Source organism: Macaca thibetana, chromosome 1 (genome assembly GCF_024542745.1).
Source record: "Macaca thibetana thibetana isolate TM-01 chromosome 1, ASM2454274v1, whole genome shotgun sequence".
Classification (NCBI taxonomy): Eukaryota; Metazoa; Chordata; class Mammalia; order Primates; family Cercopithecidae; genus Macaca; species Macaca thibetana.
Window position 1 is genome coordinate 186,217,589 of NC_065578.1, and position 22,402 is coordinate 186,239,990.

General features: G+C 41.5%; 1 protein-coding gene across 2 annotated transcripts in view; it reads left to right on the forward strand.

The window, feature by feature from the left end:
• The window catches only part of ASTN1 (astrotactin 1), a 306,380-nt gene that overhangs the window by 94,749 nt on the left and 189,229 nt on the right, over window positions 1–22,402 (forward strand). For both annotated transcript variants that reach the window (XM_050766760.1, XM_050766769.1), the window contains exon 2: window positions 8,934–9,121. In XM_050766760.1, the coding sequence (XP_050622717.1) occupies window positions 8,934–9,121 (188 nt within the window). The remainder of the gene's footprint in view (window positions 1–8,933; window positions 9,122–22,402) is intronic.

Genomic DNA, 22,402 nt, shown 5'->3' on the forward strand with positions numbered 1-22,402 from the left:
TCCAGTCGTGAAACTTCAGGCTTCAAAATGACTTATTCTCATTACAATGTATGAAATGATCTGTAAATATATATTTTAACATTATGAAGTTTAAATATTATTACATACCTTACTTGATGTCAGATTCTGTTAAATGCCTGCTGTTATCTCAATTTACAAAGGTCAGTCGGGTGGCAGTGGAGAATAGGAATAGATATAAGTAAAAAATCCTTTTACCAGTACATTTGCAACTCAGATAACCCTGCCTTTTTCAAAAAGCTTTGGGCTTTTTTTTTTTTTTTTACCCTTTCAAATGAGACTTTAATGAGTATCATGTGGATAAACTCTTTGCAGAGGTTTGAAAAGATCCAGAGAAACACTGTGGTAGGAACAAGCAAATCATTTTGGATGAAATCACAAGTCATTTGAATGCCTCCTCATCTGTCTGGTTGTGTCAGAACCTTTTGGCTGCATTTTTCCCCTACAGGAATGTTTTCATCTCCATGGCTAGGTAAATAGAATGTTCGTGTAGTTGCTCGATTGCTATTCATGCCAGCACAGAGTAGCGTAGAGTGACCTACTTCCAGCAGTATCCATAGAAAGCTTCACTGCTTTCCATCAAGACTGATTTAAAAAGCCACCCTCTGCTTCCCACAGCTCCCACCCCCAACTGCCCCCAGAGACAACAAACTATGGACTCTCCAGGGTGCTTATTTCCTTTCTCTCATCACTCCTGCTTCTTGTGTTGGTTCATTTTAGTCCATCCTAGCCTTTTGGCAAAGAGAAGCAGGTGGATGGGCAGCTTCAATATTCAGAGTTTTAGGGTCTGGCTCTGTGAAGGATGGAGTCACTGAGAGAGAGATCAGGCTACCCTTATGCACATAAACATAACTGATCAAAGGTTAATAATTCATTGAAAAGTGTTTGGAAGCATCTATAGGTATATGTGGGTCATTTTTCTTCTTACTGGGGACTCTTGATTGGAGTTTCAATAGGTCACTCTCATGAGTTTCAATACAGCCACTCCTTACCTTATAAGTTGATAGGCTGGATTGAGCTGAAACAGCTGAAACATTCTAGCACTTTGGGAGGCTGATGTGGGTGGATTTCTTGAGCCAGGAGATTGAGACCAGCCTGGGCAACATGGTGAAACCTCGTCTCTAGAAAAAATACAAACATTAGCAGGGCATGGTGGCGTGCACCTGTTGTCCCAGCTGCTTGGGAAGCTGAGGTAGAAAAATCATCTGAGCCCCATAGGTAGAGGCTGAAGTGAGCTGAGATCATGCCACTGCACTCCAGCCTGGGCAGTGGAGTGAGATCCTGTCTCAAAAAAAAAAAAAAAAAAAAAAAAAAAAAAAAAAAAGAAAAGAAAAATCCAACTCCAAGAAAAAAATCATCTGATTCGAAAAATTTCTGCAAAGACCTTTATCCAGGTGCCATACAGGAAAAAAAAAAAACAAAAAACAAAACAGCCTGCATCTGATTTGGAGTCTAACTAGAGCCAAGTGTCATGTCTGGTTTTGTGTCATTGAATAACATGGTTAGAGCTGGACAGTTCCTAGAGAAATCTAGTCCCATGATTTGAAGATGAGAAAGTGAGTTCCAGGGAGCTTACAACAGTCCCATTCTCCAGGCTTCCTGTCCAGTGCTTTCTCTACCCTGCCATCGTTTCTCATCACTGAATCACTCATGCTTTGAGGCTCTGTTGTTTTTGCCCTTAAGGGCAATGTCACCAAGCAGGGAAATAGAAATTCAATTATCCTTCTCCTAGTCACAAGTGGATATTTCTATTCCAAATCCCAGCAAGTCAAGAAGATTCTGGTTCCTTGAAAAATGAACCTCCTGTGCTTCTGTTGGATGAAAGCTTTTTGAAATTTTAAGCTATTTTGCTCTAAAGCTTTTGTTCCACATAGTTCTGTGGCCATTGCTCAAGCCTGTTTGGAGAAAGAGGAATGAGAATGAGATGAGAGGAAGCAGCTCTATGGCAATGAGTTGAATACAGGAACCACAATGAGAACTGCATTCCCAATTGTTCTCTGAACATCTTTGCAAAAGAGTTTCCTGGCTATGCTGTCTTCCATATTGTTGTTCACTTAGCCAGGCCAATATAGGCACAAACTTCAGGCAAACCACCAACGTTTCTGACATCTGTGCTGGCTCAGGCCCAGCAGGGTGCCCTGTTTTCTGTGGCTCTCACTCTGGGATGCGGGATTTTAGCACTTCAGAACTCCATACCAGATGGTCCCTATGGCGAGAGGCAGGGAGGCTCAACCAGCTCAGTCCATGGGCCATTGTTTCCCGGGTTAGTCTCATTTCCTCACTTTCCCTGACTCCTCCTCTCTGCATCTTTCTCCTCTGTCTGTTTTTCATCTGTCCCGCATCTTCCTTCACAGATGGCCAGGACATTACTGTGCTCCTGTCATTATGTTTATGAAACACGTCGGGGTCTTTAGAGGATCCCTTTCCACAGACGTTAAGATTTGGGTCACGCTTGATACTAAGGTGAAGATTTGCAGGATAATTAGTGATCCCCTACTGCTATTAACCCCTGACTTAAGCAGGTTATTTTCTTACAAAGATGTTGAAAGTTAATACTGCTGTTAATAGTTTCAGTGAGAAGACCATTATGAAACCATGTGGGAAACTAGACCTACCATCAGTATCTTTCAAACTCTGAAATTAGAAGGAAAAAGAGGAAAGTAAAAAAGAACAGAAGAGGGGATATTTCTATCATAGGCCTATCTTTGGTTACCTTAATGATAGTAAGTATCTGATAGACAAGACCCATTTGTTATTCTTGGTGTTTGACAGTAGGCTTATCACTACTAAAGTTCGGAGCTCAATCTTTATCACATAGGGAAGCTCATAATGGCTGCTGAGATAGCAGAGGGTGGAGGTGTAGCTAGATTCTATTTTTAGAGATGCCTCTTTTCCTTTCCATTGTATTTCTTTCATAGAGATTTTAAGGCTCTTCATAATACCACACTTAATAAAATTGAAAACAACCAGCAAAAGTAATAACCCAGAGACAGCCTTCAACCCCCAACAGCAAGTTCCCCTCATAGGAGTACATCTTATTTGTCCTCCAACTGATCCAGTTCTTCCCTAACTCTGCTCTGTGAAACCCCCCTCAGAAACCATACTAGACTTGGTTTGGATAAGGGTTCTTAGACTAACAGCAACTTTGAAACTCCTAATTTAAGCGAAGTCTTTTAATAGTCAGTCATAGCCATCAGGGAGTGTCAACCTCAACCTTGACAGACTGCAGGGTTAGTTCATCAGGTGCCCTCAACATGAGGCTAAAAATTGACTAGTTAATGCTTCCTCCTGCCTTGACCTCAGCAATCACAGCAGCCTCATTAGTACTCAGCTGGATTCAGCTTGCACTCAGCCTTGCTAAGAGTGAGAAAGAGTCCCAGAATGCCAGGACTGCTCTAAGCCACACTAAGCCTTCCAGTGAATTAAAGTTATTTAACAATTTTCCAGGTTAAAATTCATATTTGAATTCAAATTGTGAAATTCTTTGAAAGAGGGCATCGTGGATCTGGTCCTCAGTGAGGTTGTATTTTGGGGGAATTCCTGATCCTGACATGATGTGTTTTCTTAGCAGCTCAGTTCAGGGACTGCCAGTGTGAAGGAATGCCCAAAGAAGGAACAGGGCACTTGGATGGTATGGGGAAGTTGTAATCCCTGGAAGAGGAATTTTTGAAGCAAAGTTTCCAGTGTCCTAATCTAACCTCACAAAAAGTGCTGCAAGCTCACAATCCACAAGCTAACATTAGAACAATGACTAAGGCTAATCTAAAAGTGATTTCATCTCACTCTCCTTCCCACTGCCTTTCCCTATCCCTGATTATTCTCTACTGCGACTTTCCCTGCCCAAGATCTCATTATTCCAATTCTGTATTGCATGCAGAAGCTCTAAATTATCTTTCTTAGAAACCACGCATCTGTACCAGCATGAATGAGAGTCTTTCTCATCAGCCTGAGGTCCAGTGGGAACATGGCCTAGCTCTTGAAGGCTCTGATCAAATCCTCCCAAGCCTGTCCACCCTGTGTGCAGAGGGAAAGGAGAAGTGGAGTTTGGGTTAGACTTAGAGAAGGTTTGATGTGGTTTGAGATAATAAACTTTTCTTTATAGGTGGTCATATGAGGCACACCGTTGTGGACTTAGAATCATAGAATGTCAAAGTTACAACAAAATCTTCAAGTTCATTGACACAGATCCTCCTTGTTCAGACAAGAAAACTCAAATCAAGGCAACTCATTCAAGGTTACTCGTACCATACCTAGGCCTCCTGCACCTCAACTCACTATTTTAGTCACCGCAGAATATAGGATTAGAGTTATAGTAAGACCTTATTGAATCTGGTTTCCTGCCATTCTCTTTCGGGGTCTTCGTAATCATTCTAAATTGTGGCCTAGTTCATTCCTCTGCGTAATAAAACCATAGGTGACTTTCCATTACTTCTGAACTCCTTAAATGGGCATTCACAATGTTCGCAGTTGTCACCAATCTGCATTTTTCACTGCTGTCCTGGGCTATTCTTGTCCACCTCATCCCCCCTGCAGCTTAACCAGACCTCCTGTGGTTCTGCAAACATGTGTTATCCTTCTGTTCCTTTGTACACACTGTTCTCTTCATCTGGAATTGCCTCTCCAATGTTTTCTCCCATTTGGTTCCTTCCCATCCATTTATGCCCTGCCAAGCTCCACTGTGCATTCAGCACTGCTATTACTGCTTAGAGTACTTCTTCATGATCATGTCTTAAGTTTCCTATTAGATTGAAATCTCTTTTAGAGTGGGGACCTTGTAACACAATTTGCTGAATGTGGCAAATATAGTGTGCTCCAAAAATATGTATTGTATACAAGAGTAACTAGCACCATGGTTTCCATAGATTCTGGGAAGTTCCAGACATTTAGGGGGTGCTGAGGGATGTGAGTTTTGTGGAGGAAAATGGACACACCAGAAGTCAGGATACCTTCCCTTTCTGGATGTCTCAACCCCACAGCGTGATGAGGGCATTGGTGCTCCTGCCACCTGTGGTGACTTGAGATGACTGTGTAGGATCTCATTGAGACTTGACTGTACAGTGTGAAAAAGGTTCTATCTGAGCCTCCTCAGCAACCTCAGCTAGCCTTGGGCGGGCATAACTATCACCTCCCAAATTTGCTTTTGCGAGCCTCATGGCAGGCTTGCATTGGTAAAGCAATTTCTGAGCATTTCCTCTTCCTGAGATATTCTGCTGGCATCTAGACCAGTACGATTACACTGACGTTCCAAGCTCTGATCTCAGTCCTATCGGTGAGGAAACTCACAAGACACTTACTATGCCCTGTGTGGTTTTTCATTGGTTGACCCAGGCAAGATGTAGCATACATAAGTAAGTTCCTGGTTTAGCACTGTAGCGCTTCTGTGTCAGATCTGCCAGGAAAAAGAAAAGCCAAGGAGGAAGCTATCATTAGGTAGTTATCTTGAAAATGAAAAATGATGGGCACCCTTGGTAGGCATGGTGCCCTCTTCCTTCCATCCTTTGCCCTCTATGGTGAGTCTAGTCCAGGCAGAATCATGAACTCACTGTAAAGATGGGCATGAATAACCCACAGAGAGGTTCTGAGGGTTGGTCTGGAAGCTGAGGCCAGAGGCTGTGCTCTCAGCCCACCTCCCATGGAGGTACTTTGTCAAACCTTCACTATACCTGTTCTTCCATTGGTGCTACCATGCCTAGGACCCTGGAGCAGAAGACCTTCTTCCTCATGAAAAACTTGGACTGCTAATAGGTATGGAACTTCCTGAGTAGATGAAATGTTCTGGGATTAGACTGTGGCTGCACAACGTTGTGAATATATTAAAAACCACTGAATTATACATTTGAAATGGGTGAATTTTATGGTATGTGAATTATATCTCAATTTTCAAAGAAATCATGGGATATGAAGACCTAGTACAAAAACTTAAAAGATTGCAACACAGAAACTCCTAAAAGACTACATGGATTTATCTACTCAGATGTGCTCTCTGTCTGTGCATGCTCTGAGATTATGTTGTCTGGTGCATGTGTTGGGGGTGGAGGGGACTAATTGTTCATCCACCTCAGCCTTTGTTCTGTGTCAGACTGGGGTGACCTTGGTCTAGGAACCTTGTCTTGCTTCCACCATGGAAACAGAGGTAATAAGCCTGACCTACTTGATGAGGATCTCCTGGGAAATAAAAATCTGGTTTGCCAAGTGCTTTAGAGGTATGAGGTGCTAGATCCTTTGGAATAGCTACAGGAAGGGCTGAGTGGCACTCAGATGTGTATGAGATAAATCCTACACTGGGGTGGAACAGGTGCAGACAGGAGGCTGGAGGTGCCCTGCTGTGGGTGATTTAATTGTCATTAGGTGCTCTGGTAGGAGCTATGACAGCTTGTGATTTTTATGTCTGGGGTTAGGAGACAGAGTTTGGTTTCCGCTGCAATAACAGGACAGGCACTCACAGAGGAGGGTGTGTGTCTCGGGAGGAGCCTTTGGGGCTTTGATGTGAAGGCATGAGAAGTAGTTGGAAGGATAAGCGCCCATGTGGGAAATGGAGTTTGCGATTGTCAGGCCTCCTCTGAAGAGCCGTGGGTCACTGCTGCTCCGAGCATGCACCCCCACAGACATGCCCACAGGTTTCTTCCCACATGGAAATCTGGAAGCCTCCTTAGTAGAAAGAGGGACTCTTTTCCTGGAGAAGTCTGTGTCACAGCCTCGCTTAATAAATGGGGCCATACTTATAGAAAGCCAGGACTGGGGTTCAGGGGATCATCTGTCCTCACACCCTCTGCCCACTATAGCTTCCTGGATGCTTTGTCTGAGTTCATGGACAGCTTAGCAACCCAGTAGGATGACTGAGTCCTCTAGGTAGTTAGGGAGGGGCCAAGGATGGAAGGGAGCTCTGATCCCTTTCTCTTTTAGCCCTGCCTCACACTCTTAATTGTACCTTCTCCCTCGTCTGTGGGATGGTAGGACAAGACAGGGAATCATATCAGTGTCTTTTGAGACAGGCTAATGACCGGTGGCTCATATAAAACCTTCTCATTGCCCTACCCTTAGTGGACCAGCTGATATTCTTCCTTTTCCTTATCCTTATTCTCCTATCAATGCCTGAACATACTTCCCCTACTTCTCTACCTATTGAAAGGAAGTCCACTTGCCCATCAAACCCATTACCAGTATCATCATCCTCAGAGGCTACTTTCCTCCCCTCTTCTACCCTCTACCCAGATGAGATTACTCTTTTCTTCTTCTGTGTTCCCACAAAACTTTGCCACTGGTGTCACACTTGTCACATTCACTCATGGTGGGCTGCTTTGTAGAATTTGTTGGGGATCTCGTTTAGATTAGTATCTGAGTGCCTGGGACAGTGCCTGTGCATAATACATGGCCAATTCATGCCTGTTGAATAAACAAACCAATCGATAAATAAATAACATCAGTTGTGCCCTCCCACAAATACTGAAATATATTTATAAACTCCGTAAATACTTAAAATTGTTTTCCTTTTTATGGTTGTGGTACTTGATGAGAGAACACATTCTAAGTGTGTCTTATTAAATCTCTTTTATGTCTGTGAAATTATTATTTGTTTTTGGCCAAAGGTAATAAATTTTTGAAGCCTTGCCTTTAAAATAAAAAAGTGTCCAGGCCATATGGCTCACATCTCTAATCTCAACATTTTGGGAGGCCAAGGTGGGAGGACTGCTTAAGACCAGGAGTTCAAGACCAGCCTGGGCAACGTATGGAGATCCTGTCTCTACAAAAAATAAAAAATTAACTAGCTGGGCATGGTGAGGTGTGTCTGCAGTCCCAGCTACTTGGGAGGCTGAGGTGGGAGCCTAGAAGGTTGCTTGAGCCTAGAAGGTTGAGGCCACAATAAGCCGTGATTGCACCACTGCTCTCTAGCCTAGATGACAGAGCGAGACCCTTGCTCAAAAATAAAAAGCCAGAAAAAAAAGAAAAAATTTGTAAAGCAATGGCTTATAGAACATGTGTTCAGCAGAATACTAGTTCCCTAGAAATTTGGGAAAGATGAGGTTAATCGGGTTTTTCTGCTGTGTTATGTCTCAGAGCTTTGATACAATATTGCTTGAGAATGCCAAAGAGAAGAACATACACACGGTGTATTTTGCAGTACTACCTTAGCACCAACTACAGTGCTAGGGGCATAGTCAGTTTTAGTATTTTGCTATTACGTCATTGATGCTTGTCTCGTGCCTCAGTCTCCATCCCTGACAACCAAGTGAGTGTATCTGTGATAAAGGCCCGATTCTTCACCGTTTTCTTCATGTATACCAACTCTGCTCTGCAAAACTGAAGAAAAAAATTAAAGGGAATTAAAACATTACTTTACCTGTCACAGCAAGTTAGCAAACATCTCCAGTGGACTATGCAGCAAATGACTGTGGTTTTAGAAATAACCTGCCAACCCCAGTTGCTCTGCAGTAACCTCCCAGGACTATTCCATAAATGCCAGTTGTCTGCATAGTAATTACCAACTCTCTCCTTGGCAAATTTACTGGTATGTCTAGGAATAATTGCTGGGGAACTCATACTTTCAAACTTACAAGAGGCAAACAACCTTGCATTTACCTAGGGGGGTTATCAGGTATTCAAACTGAGCTGTGTAAAAGATCATAGAAATAAGGGAAAGAACTTGATTTTTCACCTTGATAGTTTTCTCAATGGGTGAGAGCCTGGCTCACTAGATTTATGGTGGAAAGACCTACGGGAGATAATTGTCTTCTTCTCAGGGTCTCTTCTCTTCCTTGTGGTTTGGAGTAGCAGCAAAATCTGACCTAACTATACACTGTTGGAAACTTCTGTTGGCTTCAGACGAAACTGACTAATTGGTACAAGTGGTGAGGAAGAAGATGAAAAACTTGGTCTCATCCAAATTCTCACCTGTGCCTTTGGTGTTCATCTTCTAGAGATCTCAGGGAACACAGAGGATATCCCTTTGGTGCGCTGGAGGCAGCAGTGGCTGGAGAATGGCACTTTGCTTTTTCACATTCATCACCAAGATGGTGCCCCAAGCCTTCCTGGACAAGACCCCACTGAAGAACCCCAACATGAGTCGGCAGAAGAGGAGCTGAGGATCCTCCACATCTCAGTCATGGTAAGAGCAGCACAGCCTCAGCCTGTCAGGCCATAGCTTATGTTACCTTGACATTAAGGGTCTTGGTGTCATAGATACCACTGTATCAGACCCAACTCTGTAATGATCATTGATCATGTTAATAAGCAAATTTCCCATTTGTGGGAAATGCATCCACTTGTGATGTAAGTGATAATTGCAACTATTTCTAACAGTACCATTCCCCAACTGTTTTCTCTAGGAACATGCTCATATATGAAGAAACTTTAACAAACCAGAGATAATAATAGATCGGGGCAGCCAGGCACAGTGACTCACACTTGTAATCCCAGCACTTTGGGAAACCAAGGTGGACGGATCACTTGAGGCCAGGAGTTCAAGAGCAGCCTAGCCAACATGGTGAAGCCCCATCTCTACTAAAAGTACAAAAATTAGCTGGGCACACCTGTAGTTCCAGCTACTTGGGAGGCTGAGACCTGAGAACTGCTTGAACCCAAGAGGCTGAGGTTGCAGTGAGCCAAGATTGCACCTCTGCACTTCTGCCTGGGTGACAGAGTGAGCCTCTGTCTCAAACAACAACAACAACAAAATTAGATGAGGGTAATGGATTGTCATAGATGGGAATTATCCAATTAGTATATTGGAGAATCTTAGAGTAGTTGCTCCAAAAATGTTTGTTAAATGACTGACTCTTCAAGCTGCTTGCCGCTACCAAGTTCTGTTTTCTCTTCTCCCAGCCAGGAGGAAGCCAGTAAACTGGCTTTCTCTCCTCTTACAATAGATGGCATGTCAATAGACACTGGCATCTCTCTCTAGCTCAACTCAGATCCTTTACTATTAACATTCCTTCTCCTACTTAGAAATTTGAAGCCTCAAAAAAAGTTGGAAGGTTCTTTCTAACATTCTAGGAACTTGTATTCTAGAATCTCACTGGAAAGTAAGTGCTATGATTGCAGGCCAGGGTTTTTGTTTAGTATCGTTTTGTTTACTGATGTGTCCCCAGCACCTAGAACAATGCATTCACATAGTTGATACTTCATTAATATTTGTGGAATAAATGAATGAATTTCCCAGTGAAGAGATGAATAAAACCTGTTACACTGGGTATTTTATGTGCTGATACTGTGTTGGTAAATAAACACATTGTCTACTCTTAGGATAGCCTAATAGCAGGTTGAGACCTGACTGATTATTTATGAACCATGTATATGGGAGGATGTAGATTATTTCACTGTTAGGAAACTCAACACAGAACCAACCTGAGTCTTAGTTCAAACCTTATTTCATCTGTTGCTCTAGTACCATCACTACATGCTATTTAGTTTTATATATAAGACTGAGGGAAACTGAGGGCATTTTAGATATAAAAGAATGCCCATTATCCAAAGATGGAAAATCTCTCTATAAAATCTCTGATAAATCTCAAAATGTAAGCCTTCTATTTCTTCCTCAACCAGCGTCCCCATAAGTAACTGGCTTGACAGGTTATCTGCATGTACACGAGGCACTTTGTTTAAACTATATGGTGGAGAAAACAGTTCTTGAATTGCAAATGTTGAGCCTTAATATCCAGATAAGGTCAGATGTCAGGCAGGTAAATGAGGTTGCTATTACTCACATTTACAAATTAATCAAGGTTTATAGCATGGGAGTACAGTACTTGCATATCCTTATTAAAGAACAGTGTTTTTCCTCCCTGAGAAGGTTGTCTTCTTTTTTGTAGCTTGTAGTGTCCAGAGAGTGGCAGGATTCAGGCAGGTCAGCTGAATTGACCCTGGCATTGACTGGAGTGATTAATTTAGAGGCCAGATGGTCTTCAAATTTATAATATGGTCTGACTAAAAAGAAGGGCACAATGGTGGATTTCTCGCCAGCCATCCACATCCTGCCATCAGTGTGGGAAGCAATGGTGGTCATGGGTGGTTTTGTTTTGTTTTGGTTTGAGACCATTTCAAAGAACCAGTCTTTGTCACACTGATGAAATGTTTAAGGTAAAGAAAAGTGTATAGCGATTTCCAAAAATAAATATTGCGATTATATTTTAAGGAAGGACCCTAAATAGAAGAAGTTGAGACAAACAATATGTCAGAAGGGGAGTCTAGGGAGGGCTGGGGGCATATTGCGAGAATCTGCGGAAAGACAAACGGCCTGAAACTTGTACTTGTTGTCGCATTGTATCTTCAGTGTAGGAGGCACCCTACCATCTATCCCTGGAATTAGGTGCTCAGTCAGTTCTCTAGAGAAGTGTGTGTGTGTGTGTGTGTGTGTGTGTGTGTGTGTGTGTGTGTGTGTGTGTATGTTTGTGGGTTGGGTATACTGCTGGGTGGATTGGTGCACCAAAATCTTACAAATCTCCACTAAAGAACTTACTCATGTAACCAAACACCATCTGTTCCCCCAAAACCTATGGAAATAAAAAATTTAAAAAATATGTATGCTGATCAAAAATGCCAAAGACTTTAGGAAATAGGTTGTGCCCTTAAAATAAAACAACCTCTATGAAAAATCCTACATTGTAGTGTTTTTTTCAAATAAGATCCCCTGAGCAAGAATTAGTGCACAGTGGACACTGAAATGGAGAAAGAACAAGAGTCAACTTTAAACTTATCTCTGAGACCTCTCCTTCATATGCTACTTGTCACCCATGGCAGACCACCAATGATAGTTTATTTTTCAAATAAAATGGAAGAGAAGATTCCTTCAGCTTAATTTTAATTTATTCTCTTTTGTTTTTAACCAGGCTAAAGAGACAGAGGACAAAAGGGCATAGGCAAACGTAAGGGTAGGAAAGACTTGTGTTGTCTTTGGGTTGGCCTCTTGTATGTGGACAGGCCAACATCTCCATAAAAAAATCATGAAGGCTTTTCACTTCCACAGAACAGGAATCTCAGGATGAACTGGAGATATAAATATTTCCTCCCTACCCCCTCCTTTCCCTATCAAAGATGGTTTGGATAAATATTTCCTCCCTACCCCCTCCTTTCCCTATCAAAGATGGTTTGGTTAGTGGAGCCTACTGCAGCCCACCTAGACGTCTCATTGTCCTCCATTACCATTCCATACACACACCCCACACACTGCCTTTCTCATCCTTAGGATTCTATTCTAGAAACAGTTTCAAAGTCTGAAGTTGTGTATCTGCCTTCAGCTTAGAAATCAAGCCTGAGGGTATCCTGTTTGAAGATGTTGTTCTTGGAGTCTCTGATGGCTTCCTCTTAAGAGACTCAAGTGTTGGTAGACTGTATTTGGCACACTTTATACCATACCCTTTGGAGGAAAGGTAGGCAGCTAATAGAGGCATCTGGATGACAGCATTATAAATGCCAGAAGATAGCAAAAGTCTTTGATTTGTAACAATATTGAGTGGTGAAATACACTTAAATGAAATCTTATTACCCAAACCCCTTTAGTTATGAAATAACAATAGCAAAACTATTTTTCATTAACTCTAATGCTCAATATGGATACAGTTTTCAAATTGCATCAAAATAGCATAATTGAGAAAAGAGAAAAGATAAAGTGATTATTAAAACATGAACACATCCAACCTTTTCCCTTCTGTTAAGAAAATGTATAATTAAAAGCTTAACTAATAATCCTAAATATTCCCAATATGTGCAAGAGGGAATTAATGGTTTTATGAAAATCTTAAAGTTTACATTTCTCTTATTTTGTATGTATACTTTTTTATCCATATTTCCTCAATGCAGAGACCACTGTTTATTTCTATATTTTGCATATATTATGTTTTGTTTTAAACACAAAATATAAAAAACGAGAGAATGAGAAGTAAAAGAAACCTTTTTTTGGACCCTTATGGCATTCTATGAATGAGAATTTGCAAGTTCTCTTTTATACCATGCCCAGTATAAATCAACCATCAGCAAAATTGTGGGCTTGCAGAAAAGCAATACCCCAGCTGGGAGCTGGGCAATTTAAAACTTTGAAAAACCTTTTGCTTTTCTTATTTTTCAATCACATCCTAAAATTTTTGAATTATTTTTTTCCAAAGAGGTACCATTTATTCCTTGCGTAGAATAATTGGATTTCCCTTCTGAAATCTTACGTTATTGCTTTGAGGGTCAAATGATGTATTTTAACCTCCTTGCATGATTCAAACTTGGCTGAAGAGATTTATTTCAAATTTTGCAAGATAATTGACATCAGAACTATGAAAGTACACAAGGATACTCTTTTGCAAACTCTTGAACAAATGAAAGCAGATTCAGCAAATGAAAACTGAGTGTGAGTTTAAACCAGAAGTCAAGCAATTGGTCAGTTATAAGGCAAATGGTTTACTCCATAGAAGACCAGGCTTCAATATGACTTCATGTCAGATATTCAGACTCTGTGTGGATTTAAATTTTCATATTGTACTTGTGCTAATGTACCATACTATGTACATTTTTCTTCTTAAAGTATGCAAACGAGTTTAATGGTGCACAGTAGAATTTAAATGTATTGTCTATATATTTCATCTTTTTAATTAAAGATGGCAGTGTTAATAGATTTCCTATATGCATATAAGTTGGTTAAGTACATTTTTCACAGCAAGTAGCCTTTCTAAAATTCTTTGGAGATATATATGTGTGTATGTGTATATATATATATATATATATATATATATATGAAATTTTTCTGTATTGATAACTCCCACTGGTAGAGAATATCTTTTGTGGTTCAGCCTTCTTAGGCACTGTTGTGGGGGAAAAACCTTAGTAGCCCCAGCTGTTTGTGGCTCCTTGGCCAGTATCTGGAGACCCCCATGGCCTTCTACTGCTGGCTGCCATCAGAGGCCTTAGCCTGCCCCCAGGCTCCCTGTTTCTGGGATCTCCAGGTGAACTCAACGTACAGAGTTCACTCCTGGGAGAAACAATGTTGGGAACAAGATTTGGAGACAAAAAGAGGCTGCAGGTGCCATTATACAGTCCCAGAGTTCAGCAAATAGAATGGGCACCGTGGGAAAGTGCCAGTGTGGAAAAGTAGTATTTGGGGCTGAGTCAGTACAGAGCCCACAGAACACACCTATGGAAGCCTCCAGGATCATGTTTCCACGGCTGCATAACAACTTTCTACCAAAGCCTCATCCTTGCCCTTACTGTTATATTCAAGTTCATTCAGTCCAGTTGCCTGAGCATCGCGTGTGAGTTTGCTTGAAGCCGTGCCTCATTTCATTCCTAGAGCACAGCCACTTCCAATGTAGAGAGGAGCAATTCTAAGTGTGGCAGTCACTGTGTGTCATCAACACTATTAGTTTCTTATTAAGTGTCTGTGGGCCCAGGAAAGAGGGTTAGATGTCTTTTTTGTCAGCACCTTTTGCCTTCAGCAGATCTGTTACAAAAACTCATTAACAAATTCATTAATCAAGGTCACTTTTGCATCTTTATGGTCAATTTGTAGTATTTGTTTCATTCAACTTAGGATGCCCTAATTTATCAGAACCAATCCTTCTCGTCTTTAAGCAACAAATGGAGACATTTAAGCATGTTGTGTGTTCCTAGAAAGGACAGAGATAGAGTAATAAGTCGGAAAGAACAAAAAGACAGGTCTTGATTTGGTTCAAAGAAGACTTTTCTTGCAATCCAAGCCATCCTTCATGGGGCCAAACTGACTTACTGGTCATACTGCCCACATTCCAGGGTCATCACTGTCTATTTTACCTTCCATTAGGAAAGTTGTGGTCAGTTCCTAAGATAATCAGTAAGATCCCTTGAAACAAAACCTCTTTGCTCTTTGTTTCTCTCTGAAATGCTGATGTGCAAAAGCCTGGAGATGCCAGGGTCCATTTGGGGGCTATGTCAAGTGCCAACTAAGGTTTGGCTTACAAACCTCCCTCACCTGGCACCATGGGATGCTCTGCATCTCTTGCCAAGATGCATCGGGCATAGGTATACATGAATTCATTTGCCATTTGGATTGCTCATCTATTCTGTTCTTGTTTGGTGCCCTTTTGTATTCCAGTAAAATGAGAGCTGAGATATAGTGGAAAGACACGCTGGATTTACAGTTGGAAGAGTGGGCTTCATGTGCTGGCTTTACCACTTTAGGTAATTTGCTGAGCTTTTTGGAAGCTTCATTATCTCGCCTATAAAATGAATGCACTGGTCAGGCTTTTTAGTTTTAGAGAATGGAGATCCACTGAGGCCTTCTGTGTAATAGAGTTGTACTGTAGAAATTCATACGGAGATAAAGGAGACAACACTCTCCTGATTTTGAAAAGTATATTCAAAGAGCAGATTTTCATGAAGGCTGGAACTGGGAAGTTGTTGAGGATCTGAGTGATTTCATCAGCCCTCAGCCTCCATAGCTTGTGGTTTGGCCCTTTCACACCTGTTTCTATTGCTCCTCTTGCTATGAATTAACTTCTTTGTCTAGTCTATTCTATACATCTCTCTCAATTGCGAGACTTTTATATGTTTGACACTCCATTTACTCATCAAGTCACCTCACTCATGACCTGTTCTGACTTTTCACAGCTTCACAGTTGTTTCCAACTTTGTTCCCACTGCTGTTAAATGTCCTGCCTTCCTCCCTTATTCTGACTCCTTAGTGAAAGAAGCAGATGGGTCTAATTTGTTACCATAGACCCTGTTTATTCAAAGCTTTCGTATCAGGTTATCCCACAGGTGAATGTGATCCTAGCCTTCCTCCGGTGGTTATCGTGGGGAGGTGGGCTTATGTGGTACACTCCTGCTCCAGGCATAGGTCAGAGCCATTTCCTTTAGCAGAGGCTGAAAAACTGATTTCATGATTTCTTGTTTTCAGTACAACAGGCAGACTAAGACCTAACTTGCAGAGATGTTAGGAGAATCAAAATATAACATAGGCACCATCTCGTTGTCATCATCATCATCAAAATCGTATTTTGCACTTACTATGTGCTAGACATTGTTTCAAGTGCTTTCAATATATTTTAACTTATTTTTTATTTATTTTAAAAAGTAATGTTATTACTCATTTTGTAGTAATGTTATTACTCATTTTGCAAACGAGGAGACTGAGAGCATAACAGGCTATGTGATTTATCCAAAGGTAAACAACTATTAGTTTGCAGGACCATGAATTGAATCAAGGCTGTCGGCAGAGTCCAGACGCTATACTTTGAGAAGCACTCCTCTCCTGACCCGTAATGAGCACACAATGTATATTTAGTATGTGTCATTTCACCAACTTTTGATGTTTTGTTGACTTTTGACTGCTGAGACTCATCTGACACTTTACTCCATTTTTACTTTGACACTAAGAACGCTACAAGCACTAGGACCGACAACCATGATGGAACACAAATTTTCTTTCTGTGGCTACACCAGGCAGCTAACCCCAGAAGCTCAGACTCTGTTCAGCTTGGCTAATCCCACCTGCTAACCTTGGCTTCAGTCACACCACCTCACAGCTGGTGGTGGGTTTATTGGCAGGGAAGGGAAAAGTGTAGTTGGGGAATTCCAGCCTAAAATTGTGAAAGTCATGAAACAATGAACTTTGCTTCTTCATATGCAAACTTTCGCACTTTTGCAGGAAATTTTTAGAAACTAGAAAAGTATTTTCAAAGCATTATTGACATCATTGATTTTTTAAAATCATTGAGTCATTCCTTCATTTAGATATTGATTATTTAACACTGTTTTCAGGCTTCAGAGTTTTTTAGCTACTGAGTAGATAGGAAATGAATAAGACAAAGTTCTGCGTTCAGGGAGCGTTTAATCACATTATTAATGCTTACTATTTGAAGAGGGCCCTTGGTAGAACTGAGAGACAAGTAGTTTCCATCATCTTTTTCACTCCTTTTCAGTCTTTACATCTTTGTAAATCTGTTTTTCTTTTTCCTGAAGTTCACAGAGGCCTTCTGCTACCCTCATCTCTGCAGACAGCAAGAAAAATAGCTAAGAGGCCAAATTTTCAAAAGGATGCTGATGTCTTTTAACAAGTTGATGTAATATTCTGTTCAGCAATCTAGTTCACTTGATATAGAAGCTAGCAATTTACTTTCAAGTACTCAGTTTCAGAAATCCCTGAAGATCCTTTTCAAAGCAGGAGTCATAATTTCCATGAGGTTTCAATCAATATTAGAAACTGGTAATATTCACAGTAATAAAGCTATTGCTCACTAAGCCCTCATTGTGTCTCCAGCACTGTATGGGATCATTTGCATACATACTATCAATCAGTTTCCATAGCAACCTTGTGAAATAGCTATCGTTTCTTCCATCTTTCAGATGTGAACACTGAGACTAAGAGAAAGTAAATTATAGGCCCAAAGTCACATAGGCTGCGAGAAGGGAAGCCAGGATTTAAGGCAAGTGTATCTGACTCCAAACTTGACTCTGCTACACAATTCTGCTACTTGGTGGTATTAGGGTTGGATAGTTTCTCCAATTTTCCAGGTTATGGAATAATTTTACTTCTTTTAGCTAGCACAGTAGAAATCCTTTATTTGAGGACTAGGAAGGAACATAGTGAATTGGACAAGGTGCTGTCATAGTGAGGTCTATGAGCTGCTTCAAAAGGTAAAGGAAGAGCTGGATTGGGCAAGAAGATCAAATATTGCAAAGAAGACTGAGATTGGCTCTGAGAAGACACTGGTCATTGAGAAGCCAACAAAGACTATAGTTTTATGGTATTGAATTTTAGTGAGGCAGTTTACAGCAAGGGCTTTGCTCTGAGACCAATTTAAATCTTAGTTCTGCCACTTACTCGATCTTTTTATTGACCTTGGACAAATTGCTTAAACACTCTAAACTCACTTTCCCTCTCCAAACATGCGATTAAATCCTACTTTATAGGGCTGTTTTAATTATTAAGTGAGATGATTCTTATAAACACTTCCTATACTGCCTGGCCCATAGGGAAGTACCCATTAAATATTAGCTCGGTAAACTCTTGGGAGGGTCATGCAAGCTGCCTGTAACAATCTTGCCTACAATGTGTGACCCAGGGGCCACCAGCTTAGGGAGTCAGAAAAGAATCTGTGATCATGGCAACCTCTCAGAGGAGTCCTAGAGGATTGTGCTCAGGGAAAAGACCGAGGCAATTAGGGATATCAGGACAACAGAATAGCGCCATTACAAAGCTGGGATGCAGTCATGTCCATTCAGGGAATTGTTATGTCACTTCTGTTTCATTGTTTACAGGGTTTCCTACCAAGTGTCTTATGATTTAGGATGATAATTGAGGTTGGGTCTGATAATTGACATCTGATACCTACCAGGTATCTTATAATTTAGGGTGATAATTTCAGCTCCAACTTCTCTGGAAGAACTTCGTTTACTAATTTATTTTTTAATCAAACCAAGTGATGTCATTTAGGGAATTCCATCACTGCCCAGGTATCCACACATACGAGATTGTTATTACTCTCATTCGCAATGGGAAAAAGAAGACTTAGAGAAGTGGGTGATACTCATGGCCAGCATTGATGTAAGAACTCAGAGATTCTGAGTTCTGATGCCATTACCTTTTCTCCAGATCACACTATCTTTCCCCCACCCTCTGCCCATCTCTAAAATTGGGGGTCTGTCTCACAGACCCAAAGTCACCTTTAAATCTGATCTCAAACACACACCTATGGGCCTTGGCTGGAGATGAATTAGACTTAGGTATAGTAAATGTAGCCAGCCATGTGTCCACAGAGAAAACCCTAACATGGACAATGGCAGGAATTATCTAGGCCAGGAGTCTGTAAAGGACCAGATGTTAAACAATTTTAGCTTTATAGGCCATCCAAGCTCTTTTTCAATTACTTATCTCTTGCCAATGTAGTGCCCAAGTAGCCATACACAGTATATAACTGAATGCATGTAGCTGTGTTTCAATAAACTTCATTTACTAAAACAGGCAGTAGGCCACATTTGGCCTGGAGGCCATAGGTTTGCTGACCTCAGTCTAGTACATTCTCCCCATTTTGTCTGCAGAACCCACATAAAGACTACAACCCAACAACTCAGTAGAAGCGTTAGGGTTCTATTTGCAGTGTGAAAGAAAATAATTTGCTAGTTTTAGCCAGACCCCCACAGATTGATTATAATTGTCAGTTAAAGCACTGACAAAAATTGTTCTTGCTAGAAATTCAAGACATGTGGTATTCACAAATTCAGGTGAAATGCAAGCACATTAGCTTCTCCTGAGAGACACTGATGAGTTTAGCAAAGACAGATGTTAATGAAAACAAAACTATGCTTAGACTTGACAAGAAAAGTATAAACAGGATACTTATTAGCAAATATGCTATTTTTTCTTCCCTGTGAGTCTGATGGCTCCTGCTTGGTTTCAACTTTGAGTGCACAGTAGACATGTGTGACATGCTTGGATATGCTAAAATACCCCCTTATAGCAAAAGACCTCATATAAATATATAAGAATAGAAGTGGAATTATGCTTCCAGACATTGATGTCATAATAAAGTTGGTTTGTGTAAGGACTGTTACATATCTTTAAGAGTTAGTGGTGGCTCTTGGTCTTGCTGCTAAAGTTTAGGGTGAACAAAGCATTTTTAGCCTTGCCTTATAAAATTAGCTGTGACACATTTAAGTATCTGCTAAATTTTGTTAAATGGCTTACCCATGTGACAGGCAGATGTCAGTAGCCTTCCCCAAGATTGGAAGGGGTCTCTCTCTCTCTAATAAATCTAGGAAAGTCAGGAGCCTCTTGCTGCTGCCTTGCTATTTATGATTTCTCTCCTGATGATACCTCTATCACTGCTGCTGATGTCCATGAATAGCAAAGGATGAGTCAAGTAGCCTTCTCACTTGGGATGAATCAGATGTCAGTTTATTAATATGTTGTACTATGGCTGACAGTAGTGGATGCTTCACAGAATTGTATCTGGGGTCTGCTGGGCTCTGGCTCCCAATTCTGACATTTGGGATTTGTATAACTGCTTAAGGTGGCCTGAGATGTGAGTTCTGCTACCCTAATACCGTAAAGAAGACAGGGCTATATGGGCTATTTGGGAGATCCATATGGGATATCAGTCATCAGATCCTTATGAAAGGATTCAACCTTCATTTCCTCCATGTCTGTATCTTGTCTGAGGAAGAAGTGAGAAGGATTTGGGACTTAGATATATAGGCCCTTGGGATTTGTAAGAGTGAACATGTCATAATTTGGCATTTGTGGGTTTTCAGACACATTCTTACATGAAGTAAGCTGTCATACAGAGGAAACTCAGAAAAGCTTTGTGTCCCAACAGTGATGTGAAAGCATCCATCTTTCATTCTCTTTTTATTTCCTAAGTGTCATGGAATGTATACATCCTAGTCATCATCCCTGGGATTTCAGCTGGCTGTGTCCATCCCCAGCCCCTCTTTCCTCAGTGCTCTGTGGCTCAGAGTGAACAGCCTTGGCCTCTGAGGCCCCCAGCCTTTCCATGGCAGGACCACCCTCCTTGGACTCCACCTTGGGGTCAGATAAGGCAGCACCAACAGGTCCCAGCCAGGGCTCTGCTGTAGCTTTCATAGCAGAGTGACGTGGGCCTAGGACCCAGCTGTCCTCACGCAGACAGCATTACGTCTTCCTCTTCTCACTTGTGACGAAAGCTTGCTGATGAGGCAAGCAGCCTAATGTTGCGATAAGACTACTGGATTTGAAGTCAGGAAGCTTTGATTATAGACCTTTTTCTCTCAAAAACATGTGAAACTTCAGGCAAGCTCCTTGACCTTCTTGGGCCTCAGTTTGCTCATCTACACAGGAGAGGCTGGAATGAGATAAGTATTCTCAAAACTTTGGCATTCATGTTTTATTGGCATATTTTTGTGCAACCTATGTTAGTATTTTCTGAATATTCTTATTTAAATTGACTTGCTTTTTCAATTTAAACTTATTTTGGCCTTATCTGAGAGAAATATGTCAATAAAATCAGGCGTTTGATGTTATAGTTGATTATTTCAATACAGATTAGGCAGATAGTATTTTATACAAATAAATGATAACATAAAAATGTCCCACCCCTTTAACAGCAATTGGCACACCCATACCAGGAGCACATAGATGGGCTATGTCCTGTGCCTTGGGGGTCCCAGGCTAGCTGAACTTGTAAGTTGCCTTCAGCTCCCACATTCCAGGAATGTGAAAATGAAGGACATATGGGACACTAGCAATCCCTGGTTGACACAGAAAGAAATGCATGAAGAAACTTTCTTCCATTCCCTGCAGCAACTCTGCTTTTCTTTTTTCCATTTATGAATATGAGATGATGGTCTATGGGCAACATGCTGGGCTTGGCGGGCTTGTATACAGGTTGGGTTGAATGGAAGAAGATCCATCCTGGGAGGGAGCTATCACATCCCATTGTGAATCTTTGGCTGGTCCTTTGGAGGGAGGCTGGTGACTTTGAGCCCTTCACATGGCCCAGTGGGGGCTCTCTGCAGGCGCCTTTGATCTGTGAATTGTTGGTTCAGAGCCATTGCCTTCGGCCTGCTCTGCTCCTCTGTGTCTGTGTCTCCAGCGAGTCTCTCTGACATACTGTTAGCCTCTGCTAGCATGAAGTGTTCTAGGAGCCTCCTGGTTTGATTTAGGATGGAGTGGCTCCCCCACATTAGGGAGCAGGCCACAGGAAGAGCCTTCAGCCTCCAGCTTTGGGGGATTTGGGAAGGGGAAATCTCCCAGAATTGCCTCTGGAGGCCTTTGAATACTCCCGGAAGGAGACATTTATCCTCCTCCCTAAAATGACTCAGGTAAAGCCGGAGGCAGAGTGATTCCTGGCAGGTCAAGCCCAGCCAGTCTTTATATAATATAATTCTTTCTTATGGAAGTATTGTTTTAGTTGCCCCATGTGCCCTATTCCCAGGATAACAGTTATGTCTTAGTGGGAAAAATATTTGCTTTAGAAGGAAACTTTCTGGCAGGATGGTGGACTCTGCCTTGCTGAGTAACCATGCTGGGACCTGCAGGCTGTGTCTCAGATTCCCTTTTTGGGCTGGCCTTGCTGGTTCTCAGGAGAGTCCCTGGATCAGGGGAAGACAAGGACAAGTCAGTCCCATGTTGCCATTAGGAGTGAGAGGCTCCTCTGAGGTACTGGAGATTCAGCGCCTTTTCCTCTTTCTTGCTTTCCTCTTCTACATCCTGAGCCCCTCTGGCGGCCGCCCTTTGAGAGTTCCTTTGCCTCTTTGATCAGGCTTGATTCTGATGTTCGTTTTCACCTGATCTCATCTAATGAAAAAAGTTAAGAGTGGGAAGTGGGCCATGTAGCTGTTCCTGTGTGATACTGTAAGTGCATTCAAAGGCCTGTATTTTGCATCCAGAAATTTTCATCAGCATCTGTGTTAGATGCTGCCTTACCTAGCTAATCATTCCAGGTCACTAGGGTTG